Genomic DNA, 23,135 nt, shown 5'->3' on the forward strand with positions numbered 1-23,135 from the left:
CCGAATTCTCCTTGTTATTCACATATTATTTTTAAAAGCACTTTATTTCTAACATATTCTAATAACCTTCAATTGGGACCCTGGTCTGTCTTCATTTGCTTTATTAACAACTCAACAAAAAAGGTGTCATCACCCCATTTTTGTAGTGGTTCTTGCCACATTTAACTTCCGGGATCGATATATCGATAGAGGGCTCACTTGCTTCATTCAGACACACTGCAGCGCAGAGTCAAGCTCGAGTATTGTGGTTATAACTTCTATATATCGGGGTAAATATTACATTTTTTTCTGTTGAACTTGAAGCACGGAAGGAAGCGCTGTTAGTGCCAATGTGTAAATGTATTACATTCGTTAGCCCGTCCACTTTTGTCTAATTTGATCCATTTATTTCAGTGAGTAGTCCTTTCGAAGAGGTCATAACACGGTATGCAATGAGTCACTGCGCCGTGCGTGATCTGCTTACCGCGTATGAGTAAACCAACACGCAGCCTAACGCCAGGCTATTACTTCGTCGAGTCATGTACAACAACGTGAATGGTGTGGGCGCTTGTTGGTGTTTGTTTGAGGATGAGGGTATCACGGCTTGATGCTTTGACATGTTTTACTGTTCTAATGTGTATGGACAAATAAAATGATCAGGTTGATTCTTTTCTTGGTCATATCAGATGGCAAAATGCATTGGCCTGTTTTCAAGCAACATTGTTCTTGGCTCTTGTATGTCAAGCTTCCTTTACTCCCAGAACAGTGGGGTCCGTTGTCCACCCCACTTTCGCGCGGGAGTGCGTCAGATGTCGGACCTCAGTTCTGTTGGTCAAGGGGTAAAGCTTCCTTCTGGTTACATAGCTTCCTTCTGGTTACATGTACATACCAGCTTCAAAATTGGACTAATCAGTCCAGAAATAATGTACTGTGTGTTCATTCTCCGTACGGTGTGTCAATAAAAAAAACAAGATAGGTTTGTAAATTTTTTTGATCTTCCAAGTTCCAAGTTTGCTTGGTAATTCATTTGCTGTCATTCTTCTTGATAATTTGCACATACAAAAAGCTGTAATTTAATCTGTTCCAAGCAGAACAAAAGAGGGCGTGTTTGTTTTGGTACTCGCAGCATAGGCACGCCATGAGGCGCGTAAGTATATGCGCGTTTGATGAGAAGCACGCTGAGTACGCGTACCTAATTTATTCCGGCATGTATGGTCTTTGCGTACACGCAGAACACATGCAACAACCCGCTTGTAACCATCTGTCTTTCTTTTCACCAATTAGGGGTGCACTTTAGCTTGGGGCGGATAGTAAGCCATTTGTCATGAGCTTGCGTCTAGAGCCACTGCACCCAGACAGCACAGGCAGCGTAGATGGCGATGCAGCTAATGAGAAATTGAAGACATTGGCAGTCACCAACAGGTGCTGCAAGTGTTGTGGTCTGCCAGCCAAGCTGGGCATACAGGACAAATGGTTTGTGCCGGTAAGGGGAGAACCATCCTTCCTTCAAGTTTCAAGTATATTTTAAAAACGTAGTGGCTATAGACCAGTGGCGTATCCATATTTTCAGTCCAGGGGGACAAAATTTTTTATCCAAAAAAAAAAAAAAGGACAGTCATTTTTTTTCGTTAAAAAGAAGCCTTACACCCAAGAAACCTGGTGTATTGTAATTTTAAAAATGTTTCAGTGCTTTCAATTCCTTTAAAAAGCAACTTGTCCCCGTCTCCCATAGCCACAACGATAGATAATTCGGTAACCATGGTAATGCTATATCTGGTCATTTGCAAGGGCCTGTCCCAGTTGGAGAAACTATTGTACATAGGGACTGCTCTGTGACAGTTGCTTGGTACTATAACCAACAGTGTGCCTTCCGCCATCTTGATGGAGGCCATGGGGAATTTCCAGTGAAACATGGACGTCATGATGAAAATTCTGGACTCGCACTACGTTCATGCTTGCTGAAGCCACCGGATGCCATTCTACCGAATTGAATACAGAGATGATGGTTGGCTTGCGAATGCCACAAACAAATTTGTTTCCAAAGGTGGGCAAGCCTTTGTATTACCTAAAGTTGTATTTGGCATGGTAAGATGGCTGCTGGTGGCTTCAATGACCTCTGTGTGTTGTTGATTAAGCTTGTTACAGGTCCAGATACTTGCATGTGAAGTCGGTGAGTGACATGTCACTGGATTTATCTGTACAGCACTTTAATCTGGTGATTGTCTGCTTCAATTGCACCAAGGAACCAGACAAGTCTGTAACGGGTGGATCTCAGACTTCTTTTCTCATTGAAAAATCCTCCAGGGTATGAATCTCGCTAAAACAAAAGTATGTCTGGAAAGTAAACAAAGGAATTAGAATGAGAGGTTAAAGAAAGAAACAACGGGGGGGGGAGGAGATTTCAATTACATTATTGTAGCGGGGCTTGAACCCAGGCTCTTATGCACAACAAACAGTGTCTGTATCACTGAGGCACTGGAGCACCTTGCCGGCTTCTTTGAGAGCTAAATCTTCTAACTACCATTCTTTTTCTCTTCCACTTCAGGATCCCTGTGGTATTGTCTGTGCTGTCTTTACCTACCTACTCATAGGATATGGGTCGTTTGCTGTTATGACGTGCCTCCTCTATCCCAGGGGGCTAGATTTCTATACATTAAGTAACGGCGTGGTCTTCTCCATATTTTCGTTCAACTCAGTGGTGTCCCACGTACGAGCCATGATGACCGACCCCGTGAGTATGCAATTTTTCCGGAGTTATTTTCCTCTCCTGGTATTGAGATTGCGAGGTAACATTTTAACACAAGGACAGGCACAGTGAGTATCAATCCATCAATTAAATGTGTCAATCCATGGACCTTCATCAGTGAGTGCTCTGAACAGGTGCTCTCTGGCATATAAATACCGATGCGCCGTACATGGATATTTTTCTTGGTGATTCATTTGATTTGTAATGTACTAAAGATTTGTACATTCTCTCTCAAATTGGGCTATTTTGTAATTTCCTTAACCCCTTCACGCCGGGACTTGTTAAGACACGCCGTAAAAATTCAGATCCTCAGCACGCTTTTCAGCTATTATTCTCGGGCCACACTCGAGCGAACATGGTGAAAGAAGGCAGACCCTGGCTCTTGTGTATATGGTATTAAATTGGTCTTTGTGTGTAGCCCAGAAATGAAAAGACCGAATTCGCATCATAATTACCAGCTTCACAATAGTCCCCACTTTGAAAAGAGGCAATGGGAATGTGTAAGCTTGAGTAGTGCCGCATGCCACCGAACAATCAGCCTTTTCACTGTGTAATTCAAAGCGTGCAGAGCATGCTGGGCCACAAACCGAGAATTAGCGGTTTGGCTGGTGGCCTTCGTGGCCAAGCGAGGTTGGAATTCTTGGAGTCGGCTTTCGGAAAGAAATTCCTGCCAAGAAGGGGTAAACTTGTCAAGCAGATATTGCTACATAGCAAATATATGGATTAAACTTAACCCTCAGAGATCCTCAGAATCTTAGTTTTAGAAGATTCAGAAATATAGAGCCTAGCCACGAGTATGTTACATGGGATTTGATACTTCTTGTGTAATACTTAGTATAGGAATTTTTAGCAAATTCCGAAAAACTTTCTTGCAAGAAGGCCAAAGGATCTCCTCAGGTCAGCCCATAGGATCTGCTGTTTCTACGTCACACTGTTGTTTTTGCTTACGAATAGCTGTTAAAACTACGGCTCGCTGTCAGCACAAAAGTAAAAGAATTATTCACTAAATGAGAAAAATTTCACGCAGCTGCTGAAACACAAAACAATAACCACTGCTACAAAGTTCAGTTTTCTTTAAAGAAATTGGTAAATGTGTAATTTTTAGTCAAAATCTGATACCAATCAAAGGTGATATCTCTGCAAGTTTTGGCCACCCATACAGTGGAGGGTAAAATGAGAGGGATCTTTAGTACTTGCCCAAGAATGACACCACTGTTTCCAAAATGCACTTTATGTTTGAATGCACTGCCCAGACCAGTGATTTCTCACTGTCATTGCAGGGAGCTGTACCTCTGGGTAACGCCACCCGAGAACACATCAATAACATGGGTCTGACCGTAGGCCAGGTGGTGTACCGGTGCCCAAAATGCATCAGCATCAAACCCGAGAGGGCTCACCACTGCAGCATCTGTAGGAGATGTATCAAGTAAGTAGCGGGCTCGGTAGCTGCTTGATTTTGTTATGCCCAATTGTAGCATTTGTCCCAACTGGGGTTCAGACAGTCCCAACTATCCGGCTCTAGCAAAAGCACCCTTATTGATTGAGAAGAGCCTCGTTGGTCGGGAGTATTCAATCGGTTAGCAGCGATGTTACCCTGTCACATGCATTTTCTAGCTGTTGGTGAACTAGCGAAGTTCAGTTCCGACTAAAGAAGCCTCTGTTGCTAAAAAAAGAGCCCCCTCTCTTGGTCCAGCTTGATGCTCATTGTGCTGCAGTAGGGCTATCCCAGCTATGATGAAGTGTGCAGATGTGTGGCAGTTTCATGTTTATATGGAGCAGAAATACATGCCAGCAGTTTCTGATTTGTATGACTGTTGTGGATGAAATGCGAGGTTGGCCTATTTTGGATGAATTCTGTCAGGTGCTAGGTGGAAAATCCTGAAGGTTGAGAAATTTTCAATCCAAATTTGCCAACCGCAATCAGGCAAGCCAGACTGCAGCACTGTATTCGGGATTGTCTTAATTATAGTTGGGACTGACGTTATTCTTGGGGCGTAACGATTTCATCCTGACCACAGCCAAATTTTCAAAACTGCATCCTGTTGCTGCAGATACCTACGCTGCAAGCAGTATTTACTTTTTCATGCAGAGGAAACTTCATAACCCTGTTTTGTCTACGTGGAAATGGGTGAACATTTTCTCTTTTGGAAATATAATTGCTCTTCATTTTTTTTCTCGCAGGAAAATGGACCATCACTGTCCATGGGTAAATAATTGTGTGGGTGAAAGCAACCAAAAGTACTTTGTCTTATTTACGGTAGGTACTAGCAAGACAAGTTTCTCTCTCGGTATTATACTGACAACAGAAGACCACCCAAATCCAATTCTTATTTTTCAGTAATGGGTGGAATGTAGGGCCTGGCATTGAATTTTTGGTCCAAAAGGCCAGCTCATACTTGATCATGAATGCGATTTTGTAACATCAGATCAAATTTTCGCACTATGAAATTGCAAAAATCTGTTGTACATGTATTTCAGCTAAAGCAACTTTGTTGTGAGCATCTCTTGATGTAGAATTTAGTGCTTTTGCACTTGCCTTAAGTGTGAACTGGCCTTAACCACTTCCTGCTGGGCCATTTATCCATGTTGATTCTGCTGGGCCGGGTGATTTTTCATTTTTTTCTGTTTTCAAAATTCTTTACAAATTCATAACTTCATTTACTGGACATTTACACCCACATGAATGACTGTCTTGGGCTACTCTAATCTGACAGACAACATTTATTGATGCCCGAGTATTTCAGTGGGGCCTGCTGCCTTGTAAAAAGACCCAAATTGTGTGATGTTATGTAATTTTCTTTTGTTCCCAAAACCGACACAGTGCGCCTCTGACGTCTTTTCTATTGGGGCCAGATTAGCGTGCAGCGGTATTGTATCACTCACCGCCTGAGTGCTTTTGTTCCTGGTGGTAATCTGCTTGCACTGAATGCCACAAACAGTGTTATAATCTTTCAAAACATTGATGGATTTCCTCCGCTATTGACAACTGAAAAAATGTTGGAAATTCCCAGCAGCTCGGTCTTTTGTTCCAAGTACAGTCTTTTGTTACAAGGTCCAGTTCCCTTTGTCTGATTTCGGGCACCCTGTCTGTGCATATAAAGCCAACGTCTCCGAAACCAGACTCCCCGGCAGCAGGTGGTTAAGCATACAGAAATACTGTTGGTTCACTGCAGTCTTGATTGATTATCATTGGCTCTATCCATGAACAAGAGACAGTGTGTTGTCACATGGCAACAACAACACTTGGATTGGACACGTCATGTGTCTGCATAGGTTGGTGGGTATGTAGCATGGAGTGTGTGAGACCAACGAGCGAGCTTGGTACTCAAGAAAGATGAGGTAATTTACAACAAAGCATGTGTGCCAGTAAGCGTATGGCTGTAGCTGTGCTAATCCACTCCAAGCGGAACAAAAGAGGGCCTGCTTTTTTGGGGTACTCACCGCATAGACACGGCTTGAGGCGCGCAAGTAGATGCACATTTGATGTGGAGCACGCTCAGTACGCGTAACTAATTAATTTCGGCGTGTATGGTCTTTTTTGTGTGCACACAGAACGCTGAAAGAACCTCGTTGTAACCAGTTGTCTTTTTTTTTGCCGATTGGGGGTGGACTTCAGCTCGGGGCGGATTAGGCAGATCTTGCATTCAAGTACATGTATAGCTGTTCCTTGAATGACCTGGATTGGGCTTCATTTTGGGCATGTTCTGTTGGAATACCAAGCTGGCTCATCGTTATTGAAATGTATAGTCTTTGTATAGGCAGCTAGATACCAATGGAAACTATTGCCTGCCAACCTATTGCCCACCAACCTATTGCCCATCAACTTATTGTCCACCAACTTAATGCTCACCAACCTTTTGCCCACCAACCTGATGCCCACCAACCTTTTGCCCACCAACCTGATGCCCACCAACCTTTGCCCACCAACCTAATGCCCACCAACCTAATACTCACCAACCTTTGCCCACCAACCTTTTGCCCACCAACGTGTTTCCCACTGACCTTCATTTTTTGCTGGTGAAGGAGGTCTTGTTAGTAGAGTGGATAAATCGACATGTACAGAGCTCGATGTCCTAAATTTGTGAAGTATTGGGGGTGTGCCGTGCTGACTTTTGGAGGATTATAGAAGCTTTCTAGCCAAAACCAACAGAATGGGGAATTAGGAAGTTTTTTGTGAGAATCTTGATCATCTTGGACCTTTTCTTCCCTCCCTCTGTGCAGCTGTACATCATGTTGATGTCTCTCCATGCTATCATAATGGTTCTCTTCCACTGCTTTTGGTGCGTTCGGTCACAGTGGGGACGTAAGTGGCAGTTGGGTTATTCGTAAAGGTATTGAACCAGGGCCTGCCAAGTTGCCTTCATGGGAAAAACTGGACAACTAAATTTTCTTTTTTACACATCAGTTTGTACTTTGAAAGAGTTATTGAAAAACAGTGAATGAAACTTAACAAAGTGTGAAAAAAGTGAATTTCAGGCAAAGTAGATAGACCCCTCTGATTATTTTTGATGTTAACTGAGTATTTTTCATTGGTACCTTCTAATTTGTTCATTTTACAAATCATGTGACTAATAATCAAGATTTAAATTGAATCGAATGTTCTGCTCACCACAGAAGGTTCGAATTCCATGAACAACCAATTTCGAAAATTCACGTGTTTTGGTTTTATCAACTGCATTATTCCAAATGAATGTCATCTCTTGTGCTCGGTACAATCATGTCATCAACTCAAAAGGTTTAATAGTTGAACAATATATGACATCCCAGCTGCAATAACATGTTTTTATATGATTTTTTTTTGGCAGCCGAGTGTCTGTACTTCTCTTCCCCGGCGACGGTCGTCCTCATTATGATCTTGACTTTTGAAGCCTTACTGTTCTCGCTCTTCACGGCCATCATGTTTGGTACTCAGATCCATTCCATTTGTACTGATGAAACGGTAAGTAAATCAGCAGTGAAGGTGCTTAGATCATTGATTACTATGTTCTGATTTAGTGCTCGCCCGTTGCCACGCACAAAATAGATGAAGTCACCATGACTCCTTCTTATTTCATCTTATGCAATAGATTTCATGTGTCCTAGTCTCCAGGGTCCTAGTTTGATGTGTGATTAAGTTTATGTAACCCCCTCCTGTAGCCGTTGTATTCATCATTATTTTTATTTGCTGCTCATTTTGTAACGTTTTCCCTGTTTGTATTTTGTTGTTTCTTTTGTATTGTGTTGTCTGTTTCTTGTAATTGCATGCCTGACACAAGCTTTGCTTTTAAGGTTTTGCCACCTCTAGTGGCCTCTTTATTTCATACAAAAACAAAAATGGAGGAGTCCGAGGATGACTGCCACCACATTCTGGTGTAGCATTAGCATGCAATACAACCCCATGTATTGCAGGGACCATATTGTAGCACAAGTTACCCCAAGATCATGCCGTGAATTGCGATTGACCTCACTGTATTTTAGGGTTTCCTTACAATGCCTTTGTCTGAGTATGCATCAACTTTTCACTTTACCTCAGCTTTGGTTTTTTACCTCAGCTTTGGTTTTTTACTTCAGCTTTGGTTTTTACCTCAGTTTCGGTTTTTACCTCAGTTTCGGTTTTTTACCTCAGTTTAGGTTTGTTTTACCTCAGTTTTGGTTTTTTACCTCAGTTTGGGGTTTTTACCTCAGTTTTGGGTTTTACCTCAGGTGTGATTTTTACCTCAGTTTTGGTTTTTACCTCAATTTTTGGTTTTTAGCTCAATTTTGGTTTTTTCCTCAGTTTTGGTTTTTTCCTCAGTTGTGGTTACTACCTCAGTTTTGGTTTTTACCTCAATTTTGGTTTTTACCTCAGTTTTGGTTTTTACCTCAATTTTGGTTTTTTCCTCAGTTTTGGTTTTTTACCTCAGTTGTGGTTATTACCTCAGTTTTGGTTTTTACCTCAGTTTTGGTTTTTGGTTTGGTGCCTGAGGATCCATTGCAGTGCAGTAGACGACCAGAGAATAGTGGCAGTAGGAAAAACAATGTCCATGACAGGCATCGACATTTGCAATTTTCCAATTGCCCGGGACAAATTCCTTTTTCCAAGTAATAATTAAGGACAAATTGCCCAATGGACAGATACTTTTTTCTTAAAATAAAAGTGTCCATTTTTTTTGCGTCCAGGAATAGCAGTCAGAAAATGTACCACTGATTTGATTTATTTTCCTCTTCACAAAAGCGTATAAAAAGTTACAATGATCATTTGCATCGTTGTGTGTATGTACATGTACAAACTTGCGTGTATCAAGCACGCTGTGCATTCAGCAGGGCACCTTTCCACACAAGGGAAAATGCGTACATAAATAAACTGTAAAATACACTTGTGTCTGGGTACCAAATCTCATAGCATGCACGATGTAGCGGAGCTTTGGGGGTGCTCAAAGACTGTTTCACGTGTGGCTGTGACTTCAACGTTAGTGAATTTTGCCTGGTACTTATGTATGTACTTTTTATATGTGACACCAGGCAAAATCGTCGAGTGGTTAAGAAATAGCCATTGCCTAAGGTTGTAATGAATGATACATCAGAGTCCTGAGCACTCTCTGCACACACGTAATAGTTGCGGTGATAGTTGGCCGGTCTATGATAATCGTAATTTTTACATGGTTCTAAAAGCGTACGCAACCAATTCACCCCTTCCCCCAGCGTACGCTTTGTACTCTCGTGAAAATGACAAAAATGGATGACCCCTAACCGAATCAGTTGACACAACATACAGCTTTTCTCCATGGCTGCCAAATTCCATGCCACTTGTTTTTTCTGTGTCAGGGCATTGAGCAACTGAAGCGTGAAAAACCAACCTGGGTCAAGAAGACACGCTGTGCATCCATGAAGTCAGTCTTTGGCCAGAGGATGTCCCTGGCTTGGCTGAGTCCGTTTGCCTCCCCGGACATCAAATGGGGTAAAGAGGAACCGTACATGTACAGTGTATGACTAGGCCAAGCAGTATAGAGTCCAGTGGTAGTCCACAGAAGATAAGTGTTTTTGCTAACACTAAGTTCCAAGGGCACTCTTGAAAGTAGCTTTCTTTAACCCTCATATTTCTGAATCCTTCAACTTCTGTATAATTTCTGCACACCTGTAAGAATCTATTACTTTTGTAGGAAATCAATGGCACAATCCTCTTACTTCAACTTTCAATGGCCATTAAGTTTACCTTAACCATAAAAGAGCCATGGGTCAAAATTGTATACTTTCTCCACTGCAGTGCTCAATGCATGCAGGCTAGCACGCATGTAGCCTTGAACTTCAAATGACGGTAACAACAAAACCATACGTCTGATTGAGTTCAAAATTCACATTTGTAATGATAAGGAATATCTTTACATGCTGAGTTTTGGAAGATGGGACAGCTGAGTTCTTGGTGGGCCAAAACTCACAGCTGGGCAAAAATAATCTGGCTCTTTGAAGGTTAAATAAGAGTGGATTTTTGGCATTTTCCCCTCTCCTCAACCCCCCCTCCATGCTTGGATCTAGGAAGGTAATACAGGGTGTCCCCATGTTCAAATGGATCACGTCAGTTTTAACACCTCAGTGCCATTTATTTTTAATTTTTGTCATAGAATGTCAGCCTTTTGCACAAATTTTTCTCTTTTTGTCAGCAAAAAGTGGGATTTGCCTTCGTTGAGGGAATGAAATTTGGATTGGTTGTTAAATAAAATCATTTTCACATTTGAATAAAATCAAGGATCCCTAATTGCTGAAATATTTACCCCAGGTCATTTAATAATAATATTGAAAAAAAAAATTGAAATGTGGGATTTTTTTTAAATCGTGTTTATCAATTTGCCTTTTCAAAGTGCATGGATCATCACTGGTGCCAACCAAATTGTTTAAGATTCTCTGAAGTAATTTTGTACATTCATGTTTCAGTACAGATGTTAACGTGCCTGTAATGACAGACACATTGATCTACAAGGGCGTTAGTTTTGATAAGTGATTTCTCTATGTAGCACTCATAGCTTTTGTGAATAAAATGTTATTTATTGTGTGAAGGACTTTTGATGAAAGACCGTGGTCGCAGTGACAGTTTGGATTAATTCATTTCATTGTCCTTTGCTACTGTTCTCTATTTTATCACATTTGGGTCGGATTGGCTCCATGCATATTCTAGAAAGGGAGTTTTTTAATTTACCAACATCCCTAGGGAAAACACACTTTCGTTCATGTGTAAATGTTTTACCTTACCATAGAGGACAGAACACAAAGGAAATGAATTATGTTTCCTTGTCTTCAGTGGTTAGTCATTTGTTCCTCAGTGGTAAGTGCCTGTTGTCAGTCTATGGGAAAGTGTTGTATTTTAGGAGCACTTGTAGAAACAATAGTCCTCAGTTGTTCAGTAAAACACGACTGCATGTTCACCCGTGTCAAGCATAGGGTATTCCTGAGTGATTTTTGCTAATCACTATTGTGTTCATCCCAGACACACTGTGCCAATAGTCACCCTTACCTCAGTGTTTGTCACCTGTGAGGGGGTATTTGTGCATAGAGGAGATAGTCACAACCAGGGCCAAGTTAGATCAGCGACCATTTGTCAACTACTGCTTGATATTGCCAGGTAGCCTCTGCATAAACTATATTCTGGGTACCAGCTAACATCTATTGGTGGTTGACAAAATGGTCTCAGGTCGAACTTGGCCCAGGATTGTTGCCACCAGTTCAAAAGACCACTTTTTTCACCAGGCAAGTCACTGTTTCCAAGCCACGTTTTCTCCAAGGAAAACCTAACTGATAATAAATGAGCTAACAGTAAGATTAAATTACCTTGAAACCATAATAAAACTATCTCCAAACCAATAGTCTTGAAATGAGTCTCATGATGGGAAACAAAAATTCTGATGATTTCTGTTTGTTAAGCATTTAACACGGCAGTACGATGAACAGGAAACATAAAACCAAACAATTTATGATAGAAAACAATACACTGTTTATGATGAAGTGAAACCCAGTAGGCTTCCAGTGACAAGTTTTTGCCTATGCCGACAAAGCAGATTTCAAGATTCTTGGCAACCATTTCTCCTCTGTTTGCAATTACTTGCCTGTGATATTCACAAGTATTATAATGGCCTTTCAATGTTTCCATTTCAAGAATGAAATAAATCTGTGCTGATGTACTGTGCATAACATAGCACTTGGTTGGGTGGGAAAAGACATGTACAAGTTACATCACATGCTATGATGGAAAAAACCATGAGAAAGGCTGGTGTTGGCTCTTATCACCCAATATAGCCATGCAATCATAGAAAACATGCGTACATTGAACTTATAGCAGTCCCAAATCCTCCGATTTCAATATGATGTTACATACACCGTAGGGGGTAACGGTTAATCAATTTTACAAAATATTGGGGGAGAGGACTGATTGTAATTGGCTATCTTTAATTTTACATGAGTTTTTTTTACACAATTTTTTCATTTTTTTCATTTGTACAGTATCTGCTATGCATTAATTTTAAACACAAAAGGTATATCATCTAGAGTTAGTTATAATTAGTATGTATTTTATTCATTATGTCATGGTTTGTATATTGTGCTTATGAAATGTGTATAATTTGCATCTGTTTCTAAATCTGTATGTATCAAATCCTGTTGCCGATTTCCCAAGTGATGAAATCACAAAAACCTTGGTCGAAAAATATGTTGTACGCACTTGTATTTAAAAAAGAGGAAATTAAATGTATGGAGATGCACGTACGTGTATTAAGAAAAAAATATGTACTCAATTCTGGGTTTCAGCAAAAGATGCATACAGGTGTCCCCATGACTAACAAAATGGTTGTGCTTCCCATCATGTTGAAAATAAATTGGGGTGGGCAGGTGGGTAAAACTTTCCCCTCCCTTTTTTCTCAGTTATTTTAGTAGCTTTAATAGCTAAACTGCTTACCTATGCAAACCCTCCTGGGAAGGCATACCCTGACTGAGTGCTGAAACCATACGTGATCACCCCAAGTTTTCCAGTCTCCAAGGAAGACTCCACCACGTAAGATGTGGCAGTCTCATCAGTAGCCAGTTGAAGTCTCAAGACGCAGTACCCAGTCTCCCCGATCTCCTCCAGTGGGTAGTCCCACCTCTGCCGAGCCCCATTGACAAGTACAAAATCTGCCTCTGAGCAGTTGGTGTAAATATCGGCATAGCTTGCCATATCTTCGGCTCCTCGGACCCTGTACGAGGGGAATATCACCCTCTTTTGGAAGTTCTCCACGGGAGGTATAGTGAACAGCACTGGCCGACTATGGCCGTGGCATGATCCATTCTCATTTATGCAATTCAGGAGGGGTTGGTAGATTGTGAAAGCGCTGACGCTTAAAGGCATGCTACTTCTAGCCACAGTTTGATTCACATATCCACGATGGCCGACATTAAAGGTAAACGGAGTGTTAAACATTTGTGTGTTGCCCCCAGATCCCAGCTTTACAGAGGAGTAAGGATGTAGGCCTTGCGTTTTGACAAAGATATCACCACCTTTGTAGCCCTGTAAGGTGGCAAGCAGGAAGGTGTGTCCCCATCTTTCAGCTGGTGTCAAAAACTCCACTTGATGATCACAAGGATAGTCCAGGGGTCCGTCATTGGAATACCTCGGGGCAAATCCACAATCTGTCCCAGATATGACAGCAACTGGCTTGGTGCTGATCACGTGTGTTCCGGTGTGATCATTGTAGGACTTGAAGTATGCCACTTGTAATCTGTTTAGTGTGATGGTCTTCATGGCACCACCGTAGACCACAACGCCGTCAAACCACACTGCTGCTCTTAAGTTGATGTCCACCCTGGTGCCATCATGGATGCCTATGATGACATACTGCATGAAGCGTGTCGGATAATGCTGGTAGGTTGGCCAAGACGTCACAACAAAGTACTCCCTGCCAAGCACGGAAACAGGAAGTGCTTGGAAGCCATCTGACAAAGTTCCATACCCCTCGTCAGTGCCATACGCATCGTTCATTCCATACACCATGATGTCATGAGACGAACGCACATGAATGGCAGTATCAGGGTAAGGCTCATGCCCATTCACAGCAATCAATGTAGGTGGGATATCAACAACTTGTGTCTCATATGGGCCTAACGTCAGGGCTCTCTCCAAACCAGTACCTGTTACTGTGACTTCAGTTTTCGCTGCTTGGGTTGACCCTGTGATGAGTAATCTCGGGCCTTCAGTGGGCCAATAATTACCACCTGATATAAACGTCAGAATGAACTCCTTTCCTGCAGTGCCAGATGACAACTTCACAAATCCTGTGAGAAAGCAACAACAGAAAATTCAGTTTTGAAACAACATATTACTACCAATGTCAGGTTTATCACACAAAGATGTTCTGGATGTGTATTTCTGTTTCTGTGTCATGTAGTGTCAACGCTTTCTCCTCAATCATGTGACTCTATCCCAACCTTTTAAATACTATGATTATAGTCTGAATCGCACAAAATGTAACATTTAAAGTAAAATTGTTTGGTGTTTTCAGTTAAAACTTTGTCCAGTGTACCAGTTGAATTTAAGTGATACACAGTGAACTTGTTTCAACATTACCTGGACACCCTAAATTGTCTACACAGTACTGAATATTACCTTCAGCGCTATGTCCGCCAAGAGCCAGGGGAAATCCATAAGCACTGCCATAGTTGTTGAAGCCATAAAGCTTGGATGAAAAGATTACCTCTCCTGATTCTGCACCAACTCGGTACTGGCCAGGATCAATCTCCTTGCCAACCATACACAGATCAGTGGTTGGTATGTTGACAATTGTATCCCAGTTGGTCTTCTCTCCAGTAACTTCGGAAGGTTGAGAAAGCCTGATATCTGAACAGTCTGAAGATATTATGCTGACATAATTTTTGTACCTAATGGAATAGGTGTTGACGGCGGAGGGAGTGGTGAAAACAGCCGAGCTTGTGAATTGATTCAGAGAAGGTACAACTGACATGGTGGGCACTGACACTATCTGGCAGTCGCTGGTCTTGCCGGAACAGTCAGAGGTCGCTTGAACAGAAAAGGCCACCACAAGCACAGGCTTGGTTGCTATTATGTAAGTTGGTTGAGTGATGTACCGTTCCTCCATGCTTCCATCATACAGATATCCTGGATGGGTACGTCCAGCTGTAAAAATGGTTTGTTTGGGACCCCCGATAATTCTAATAGTAGTTTCCCCATTGGTATTACCTAGGAAGGGTGATACGAGAAAGCGTTTGCCCCATGACTGAGTTGGAGGAAGCTGCTCTACCATGAAGCTGCAGCTCTTCCGATCGGTTTCTTCATACATGGTGTAGCCACATGTGCTTCCAGAAAGCACTGCGACTGGCCCATCACTAGAGACCTCTGCCTTGGTTAAATCATATTGGCTCTGGAGTTGCGCGACCTCTAACCTCTGTAGATTGGTAATGATAGAGCTGTAGGCTGCATAGACTCGTCCTTCAAATGTAACTGGCACATGTATTCTAATGTACACATTCGTGTCATCATTAGCAGCAACAATTGCCAACTGGGATTTTTCAGCAGGGCGTTTCTTTCTCTGGCGAGCTGCGATCACATAGTGCTGGGTTCCCAGGGCGTGCACGGGTAATGCAAGAAACCCATCTCCTGGGGTAATACTGTTATGAAAGCCAATGAGGTTGATGTCTTGACTAGCATTGACCAATACTCCGCTATACTGTCGGCGAGAGCCAATAGATAATGCTTCCGTCGGAAGCTCTATCATCTTGACTTGATTTGGCGGAATCGCGAATGTCTCCATAAAACCACCAACTGGTATGCTCACGTTGACAAAAGTGTTGCTGTTGCCACTCGTTGAAACGAGAATGGAAGGGCTTCGTCGTGGGGTGGAATGCTCCATGAATGTGAACACAAATTCTCTTCCAGTGGAAGAAGCTGCTTTGGAATTAATATCTAGAGTGGATTAAGTCAAAGAACAGAGAGTATGCGTTACACCAAAAACATATAGCAGGAGCTCTGAACTGTAATCTTCAGGATGAGATTGCATTCTGTCAATTGAGTGTTGTGTAATATAGAGGAAGGACATAGGAGTTGCAACTCGGGCACTTCAAAGTGTTCAATGATGGTCACCGCCGAGTCAGACGAATAATAGAAAAAATTCCAAAAATGACTAATTACTGCCTGCATCTTAGCCGGACAAGCGGGGCCAGTAATATCCCAGCAATACTTGTAGTTTTTTGCTTGCGATTAAATACAAATTATTGCTTTGACCAGGAAATAGAGAGGGGAAAAATCCCTGAAATTAGACCTACTTTTGTCATCGTAAATAAACTTTGATACACTCTTCCATTATCCATGCAAAGTTTGTAATTTTATTCTCCTCTGTCCGATACATCATTGTTCAAAGACTTGGAACGAATTTTACCAAGACTGGCCAACAAAATGTTCACTACTACTGGAAAGCCTAGTTCATTAGGAACAAAATATGCTATTTCATCACAGGGAGTGATCGTGAAATCTCATAAAATACGCTTTTGTACAAATGCCATAATAAAAATGATTCAAACAAAACACAACATCTTGTAAACAACCGGGCTATTTATTCCTAAAATAACTCCAGCAGACAGAGCTCATTAAGGGCAATGACTGCACTTACGAATTTAGGGCACACTGCGTAATGCAAGTAGCTGCGCAAGCATTAAATTTGATGTTGTCGGAGATTATACCAAGCACCAACAAAGCATGAATATTCAATTTCCTATGCCTGTGCACAAAGTGCACAAAGTTTTAAGGATGTGGATGACCAGTGACAAATTGCGGCGGCGACCATAGGGTACAAAGGGGTTTCGTGGTTGTGAACAGATGGTGTGTAGCAAGCGTTCGCCACGCTCTGGCTATGGACATACCAGGCATGCCAGAAAGCGGTAATCGGCCAGATGTTACAGCCCGGGCAGTTCAAACTCCTTCTGTGTCCTTCCTCTGTGGTTGTATCAAGCATGTCAAAAGTGTCTGTCAATTCACAGACTCCCAAGCCATTTGACTGTTTGTTCACGTTCCTCCGATGGGTTAATGCGCAGTTTGTCATTTGGTATGCACGTATCCTTACCTCGCTCACAATATCTTCCAGCCCAGCCAAGGGGGCATAAACACCCCTGATCTTTGGTGCAAGTACCACCGTTGAAACACAGAGGGACCTCCAGAGAGCACAGGTCGACCTCTAAGAAAAATAAGCAAACGTAAATTCGCCTATGTCACAGAATTTTCAGATTTTTAATTTCAGCAAAAACTGGGTAGCACTGCAAAAGCAATGCTGGGAGGTTACTCTTCGGCGACACCTATCGAAGGCTTTTAATGCGTTGAAGGACACCATTGAAGCATTACCTGTTTCGCAGTGTGTTCCCTCGTAATAGGGGCTTATACAGCTGCATCGATATCCGTTGCCATCCGTGATGCAATTCCCACTGTGCTGACATGGGTTCTCTTTACACGGATCATAGGACTCTGCCGAGAAACAACGATGTGTGTCTGTAAATTTCTCGACAAATGATAATTAAACGTGCAAGTTTAGATTTTGGGAGAACAGATACAGTTTTCTTACCCATTGTACACTCGTGTCTTTCAATTTCCCGCGAGATGTATCTCAGATGATTCCCGCCCGTCGTCACTGGTAACGAGTAGGCGAGAAGGTCAGTCGCCCCGTACAGTAGCACTGCAAACTGAACTTCACTGCTGCCTAGTAGTTCAGCGTCTATGCGTAGAGTCCCTGGTTGAACTTCTGTTCTCAGCACACACGTGCCTACTTTGTTTGGCACAGCTTCTTTTACCCACGTGGTGTTCGCTGATGAGCCAGAGGTTGACACCAGTCCTGGAGCAAGATCATCACAAGCAAAGTTCGCCAAAATTGTTACGAAGTTTTGAAACTCTGCCTTGACAGCACCTGATGTTATTTCTTCTGTGCTCCAAGCGGTGAAATCAGCACGGTTGGTGAACTGCTCCAGGGGCGGTACGACCGTCATTGTTTTAAAACGGCTGTTGCAGCTTTGTTGTTGAGGAGAGCAACCTATGCCGTCCAGTGCAGTCGAATATAATGTCACCTGGACTGGTCTGTCTGCTTCAAGGAATAATGGGGCGTCGGTATGAACAGTGGGTAGACGCCACTGTTCGCCTCGGCCCAGCCTACGGCTCATCCCATGACCTGGGATCTCAACCGTAGTACCTGCTCGAGTACCTAAGACAAGAACCTCGTCAACGACATCGGAATCCCTGCCAGTCACTAGCTGCGCCACGAGGAATTGTTTTCCCAGTGCGTAAACCGGAGAAAGTTGTTCCACCGAATAGAAGCAGTGTTCATCGTCTGCTTCAGCAGGGCATGTGGTTGCCAAAAGCACAGCGATTGGTTTATCACTGGTAATGCGTGTGCCTGTGATCTGTCCAGTGGCTTCAATTTGGACACTTTCCCCATTGTCCAACATGACGCGCAACGTGCGTCTCATTTTGTAGACTACACCCTGATAAGTCACGGGTTGGGCTGCTTTTATCGACACACTTGTGCCATCACACACGCCAGTGATGGTAAGCATGGCACGGGATTGGTCATTTGCATTTAACTGAATGCTGGTAGTTGTGGACGAGGCGATGTACTCCATACCTAGAGATTCCAAGGGCAAGGCAAGAAAGGCCTCCGAGGATGAACTGCCCGTGTGCACATGGACCATCACCTGAATCGTTACTGGCGAATTGGCCTCCAATCTCACGGTGCCTTGCTGTGGCCCGGTATCCCTACCCACGGCTGTGGGTGGCAACTGGACCGCACCAGTGGTACCAGGGGTTATGGAGACAGATGTGGAGAACTCAGCTCTGGGGACGACCACGCGGACGTGTGTGGGGACTTCTTCAGATGTTGTTGGAGCTGTGATAGACAGGAGTGGGCCGTCGCCTTGACTGACACCGTTGCCAGGGACCAGAAAAGAGAAGATCCTTCCGACGTTGGTGACAGGTAAGTCATTGGCAGCGTCTGTCAATAAATAACATATAAAATCAATGGAGTCAGAAACAAGCCGGTGGTTTTATGCTAATTCTGAGCAACACAAAACCCATCACTTTCGGCATTTCTAAAAGAATAAATACGTCGGTGTCCAAAGGTGGCCAAAACATCGAATTCAGTGCTCATGTGTAGGTCCCAGTTTCTTCTCAACAGTTGGTTACCTTTCACCCAGGTAATTTCATATCAATTCCTAGTTAAAACATTGGTTCTCACAATCTTTTATAGTTTCATTACACGCAGTTTTAGGCATGGCTCTAGAACGGGCAGAATGGGATGGTTTTGCAGGCGAAAAACAAGAAAAAGGTATTTTCCACCCAAGTGTATGTAAGTCAGAACATTAAAACACCCAGGAATAATTTGTGTATTGTGTACTCATAGTAGTTTTCCAATCATTCGTAATTATGCAAAACTACTGAATGAAGAAAAAACTTTTCCCTCAAAAAAATACCCAAATGCGTCTGATGTCATCAGAGTCGTACAAACTCGAGACAAGATGTTTCTCAAAACTGTAGGGGATCTGACCTTTAAGTGATGGGGGAGCAACGGGGTCATGGCCCTCGAAAAGGAGCCAATTGTTTTGAATTTTTTAAATGAAAAATAATGAAAGGCATTCTTTCTACCTCATTCAAAAAACCTGTGAACAGCCGCTAAATTAAAAGGTTACATGAAAAAAATCCCAATTTTTGTTTTTTTCTCTCCCCCAAACCAAAGCTCTCCCCTCCCCGAAATGGTTTAGATGCGCCCCTGGGTGACAAAGATATGAGGAAAAACTGTTTACACAGTCTCTAGTCGGTTGAGGGTGAATGGCCGTGAGAGAGCGGGTCGAGAGTGCAATCTTATTCACAGTCTCACGTGGAGTAACAAAACAACGCACCAAGCTGTGCTTCAGCAGGGAATGGTCGCCTGCAAAGGTCTTTGTTTTGCAAAGTCTAGAACCAATCTAGGAAAAAAAAGTTCAGGGAGAATGTGCATGGGTCTGGCAGTACCGATGCGATGTCTAGTTCAACATAAAGTGGCTTTGCATGAGACGTTCACAACATCTCTATGTATTGTGCATCTTAGCTCTTGTCGATAGTGTGCGATATCATAGCCTCGGGGAAAACGGATTTCTCCAATCTTTCTTTTCCCCTGAATAATGTTTATCATTCAGTGGTTATCAGTAAAAATTGTTCTACCACTGTCTTGAATACTATATTTTATTGGCCCATAATGATCACGTGGCCCGGCGACAAATACCCATGTCACCCTCTTAGAGTAGTCTGCACCCCACAGTTCAAACCATCCAAACCGCCATACGGGGATGCACTGCGCCCACGCGCGTCGCACGACCCTTTGTGCATAGCAACGGACCCCGATACTTCTTGTTTCCATTTGAAACCTTTAAGTTAGGAAATTTTGTTAAAGAATTGAAGACTACAGGGGTGTTGAAAATCAATTTTTGACTGCTGTGATGAGGGGCATCAAGTTTTAAAATCAGAAGCGTAGCCAACTCGGCGGGCAAACATGCATGCGGCGTTTTGAAATCGTTGGTTTGTTGGTCGCATAACTTTGACGTACTGTCAAGCATTGCCATATACTGATCATCCTACCGAATATTTATCTTGGCTCCTGAATTTTCCTTGCACTTTTACCGAGCATTGAAAATTTGCTTTCAATAAAATAAACATGTTTGACTGTTGATTTATTCAACAAGTTGGGGTCTCTCGCCAAGGAAGAACGATGGACATGCAACATGTTTGTGTACTTGCACATTCGGCCATGTAGATGTAAATTGGTCGCAATCGCCAAGTACGCTCGTGCAACACGGATGACTGTGATTCAGAGAAATCTTGGTTCTGGTTACCGCTACAAAGGCATGGATTTTTTCCTCGAAAAAACTCAAGACATGCGGAAGATGCATATATAGCAGATCAGCTTTTGTGACCTAACACACTGTTTCAATCGTTTTGCTGTGGAAGGATGCGAACATACATTTAACAAAATGCACGAATTTAGGCAGCTGTGATTTATTTTTGACAAAGTCCTCATACAGAAAGATTCGTGGAGCAAGCCATCGCATATTTTAGCGGGTCAGAGCCGGGAACAGTGGCATCGGCGACTGAAAATCGCTATACCGAACGACCTTTGTACCGAATGACGGAAAAAGCGTACAGATCGAGAACCGAATTCTCAGGGCCAAACTTCTCCCTTTTTTTGTCCCCATGGATGAGGCTACATTTTAAGACTTTTCACGCCTTTTGGAGAAAGGGGAATGCAATAGACCAAAAAAAATCGCCCTTCCGTCCTTATTTATAAAAAGAAGAACATTTGTTTGATCTTTTTTCTCTCAGGGGCAAGGCGCCAATTGGCCCCCTAGATCGGTCCTTGATACCAAACATTTTGTGCGGACCCTGTCTTGTTTCTTATAGCGGCGTCCAACTAACAGTTCCTTTCGAGAAACTAGGCATGTGAATAAAATCTTACTTGTGTCATGTCACTGTTCGGATCATCAGTGCGTCGAATGCGTTCAGAAAAAAAAAACCATCAAACATGGACCGTGATATGCAATATGATCCCATTTAAAATGGATTTTAAAAAATGCAACAAACGATGAAGAACAAACTTACCAGACTTCGTGATGGTCATTAAAAGACAGCATAAGGCCAGTTTCCACTCCATCGCAAATCTGTGATTCCTGAGTTTAGAAAACTCAGATCTTTCAGCCTTTTTACCGTTCGTTTTTACTTCAATTGCAGACCATCTGGGAGCCATGCACATCCTACTGACAACACATGTGTGGCCAGCTGTCGATCGCTGCTGCGAATTGACTGGCAAACGCGTGCCGAGGGCTCGTATCGATGCGAGTTGCGACACACACCCAGCCGATTACTTCCCGGAAAAGAATACCGTACCCTGGTCACCTGAGGGGTCAGTGACAGGACCGTGCCAGCTTGCGATCAACTCCAAGGCTTGATTGTGTTATGATTTCGATTTCCGTACCACACAGGGTAGAACTTTCAGACCCCTTTAACCCCAAATAAATTATTTCGAAAGCTGAGTAAACAAGAAACAAGGTAGGCCTACTCCTTCCGTGACAAAAGTCAAGGGATACACTACCGCTAAAATATACGTCCAACGTGTTTCTTAGTTGGGCACGTCGAGTCTCTTCTAGGGGGGGGGAGCTGACTGGGTTCAGCCAACGGGTCGTTTTATTTCTGCAATTCTCAAGTGAGAGTGGTGGGCACAAGGGCCATATCTGAAGTGGTATAGGTAGGATGGGCGTGCCCCTCCTTTGTGTCTTGCACAGCGGAAGCATGGGCGTCGCGAGGGGAGGGCAAGAGGGGCCACTTGCCCCTCTCCCCCCTTGAAAAAATGGAGGAACATTTCAAAAGAAAGTTGGAAGTAAATAGAAATAAGAGAGGAAATGGGATGACAGTCACGGATTTGAATTAAAAGAATTGCCTCCCCCTTCATGTCTTCTTTCATTTCAGCAGTAGACCTAGCTTGCCCTCACTGAATTCCCCACCCAACGGGGAAAATGGTTTGTCCCTCCTTGGGAAAATGGTTTGTCCCTCCTTGGAAAAAATCCTGGCGACGCCCATAAACGGAAGGTACATTGCACCTATGGAGGAAGGAAATTGGCGCATAAACTATAAACATGTAGCAGGGAGGCTGTTTTCTCTTTGCTGTGCCTAGTCATGGTAGTAACCTTCACCGACAGAGAACAAGGCTGTACCTAGTGATCACAGACTGGTACTAACAATAACAGACTGGTACTAGCAATCGACTATGAAACCAACTTGTTAAAGTTACGATCATTAGTTTACTGAGTAGGGCCTACAGCGGACCTTGATGGGCACGGCCTGAGACAAAATGATTAGTGTTCGAAATTTCAGCAGGTGGAAATTGTCCAAACGATTATGCTATGACGTGAGTCCCACCAAACACATTCATCGGAATTAGTGAATCAATTTGGGCGATTCACAATAGTGCGCCTCCAAGAGTTTGCAACGCGTTAGTCGATCACGAAGTCTGTCGACCCTTTCCAAACGCGCATTCGGTCGACAGATTTTGCGCATTGTGATTGGCCAACGCGTTGCAAACTCTTGGTGGCGCATTATTGTGAAACCGCCGTACAAATTTGCAATCTGTCTTTTTGAAACATATTGTTGAAATGCTAATTCGCACTAATGAGTCCTATCAGTTTGAGATTTAATTTTCAATTAGTTTTTAAAAACACCAATATTCAAAATCTACGAATCTGCTATTGCAGATGATAGAAAAACCTTGTGTAAAAGAATAATTGACATTTTGACCAAGTAGAAATTTGCTTGTCGCCGTGCAAGGAGAGGCAAGAAAGGGGAAAATGAAACATAAAACCGGAAAGTAAAGCGAGAAAAACGAAAAAGGAGGAAAAGGAATGGAAATCGGCAAGTTGCTTGAAA

At 42.9% G+C, this 23,135-nt stretch overlaps 2 protein-coding genes across 3 annotated transcripts; one reads left to right on the plus strand and one right to left on the minus strand.

The window, feature by feature from the left end:
• Nucleotides 1–187: 187 nt before the first annotated feature.
• Nucleotides 188–12,429, plus strand: LOC110981336 (palmitoyltransferase ZDHHC3-like). 2 transcript variants are annotated; one of them, XM_022238844.2, is made up of 8 exons: nucleotides 188–269; nucleotides 1,264–1,462; nucleotides 2,525–2,710; nucleotides 4,006–4,151; nucleotides 4,907–4,982; nucleotides 6,947–7,028; nucleotides 7,531–7,664; nucleotides 9,509–12,429. In XM_022238844.2, exons 2-8 carry the CDS (start codon nucleotides 1,304–1,306, stop codon nucleotides 9,671–9,673), a joined length of 948 nt encoding a protein of 315 aa, XP_022094536.2. In that variant the 5' UTR covers nucleotides 188–269; nucleotides 1,264–1,303; the 3' UTR covers nucleotides 9,674–12,429. The 2 variants fall into 2 exon arrangements, with proteins under 2 accessions (XP_022094536.2, XP_086993982.1); XM_087137856.1 differs by lacking the exon at nucleotides 188–269 and adding an exon at nucleotides 1,842–2,023 and having other exon boundaries at nucleotides 1,330–1,462.
• On the minus strand, nucleotides 11,573–21,827 carry LOC110981335 (uncharacterized). Its single transcript, XM_022238843.2, has 6 exons — nucleotides 21,318–21,827; nucleotides 17,266–18,681; nucleotides 17,049–17,168; nucleotides 16,774–16,884; nucleotides 14,307–15,620; nucleotides 11,573–13,975 (listed from the first exon to the last, which is right to left on the minus strand). Exons 1-6 carry the CDS (start codon nucleotides 21,466–21,468, stop codon nucleotides 12,624–12,626), a joined length of 4,464 nt encoding a protein of 1,487 aa, XP_022094535.2. The 5' UTR covers nucleotides 21,469–21,827; the 3' UTR covers nucleotides 11,573–12,623.
• Between the last annotated feature and the right edge of the window lie 1,308 nt (nucleotides 21,828–23,135).

Source organism: Acanthaster planci, linkage group LG06 (genome assembly GCF_054643075.1).
Source record: "Acanthaster planci isolate LZ-2023a linkage group LG06, COTS_SCS, whole genome shotgun sequence".
Taxonomy (NCBI): Eukaryota; Metazoa; Echinodermata; class Asteroidea; order Valvatida; family Acanthasteridae; genus Acanthaster; species Acanthaster planci.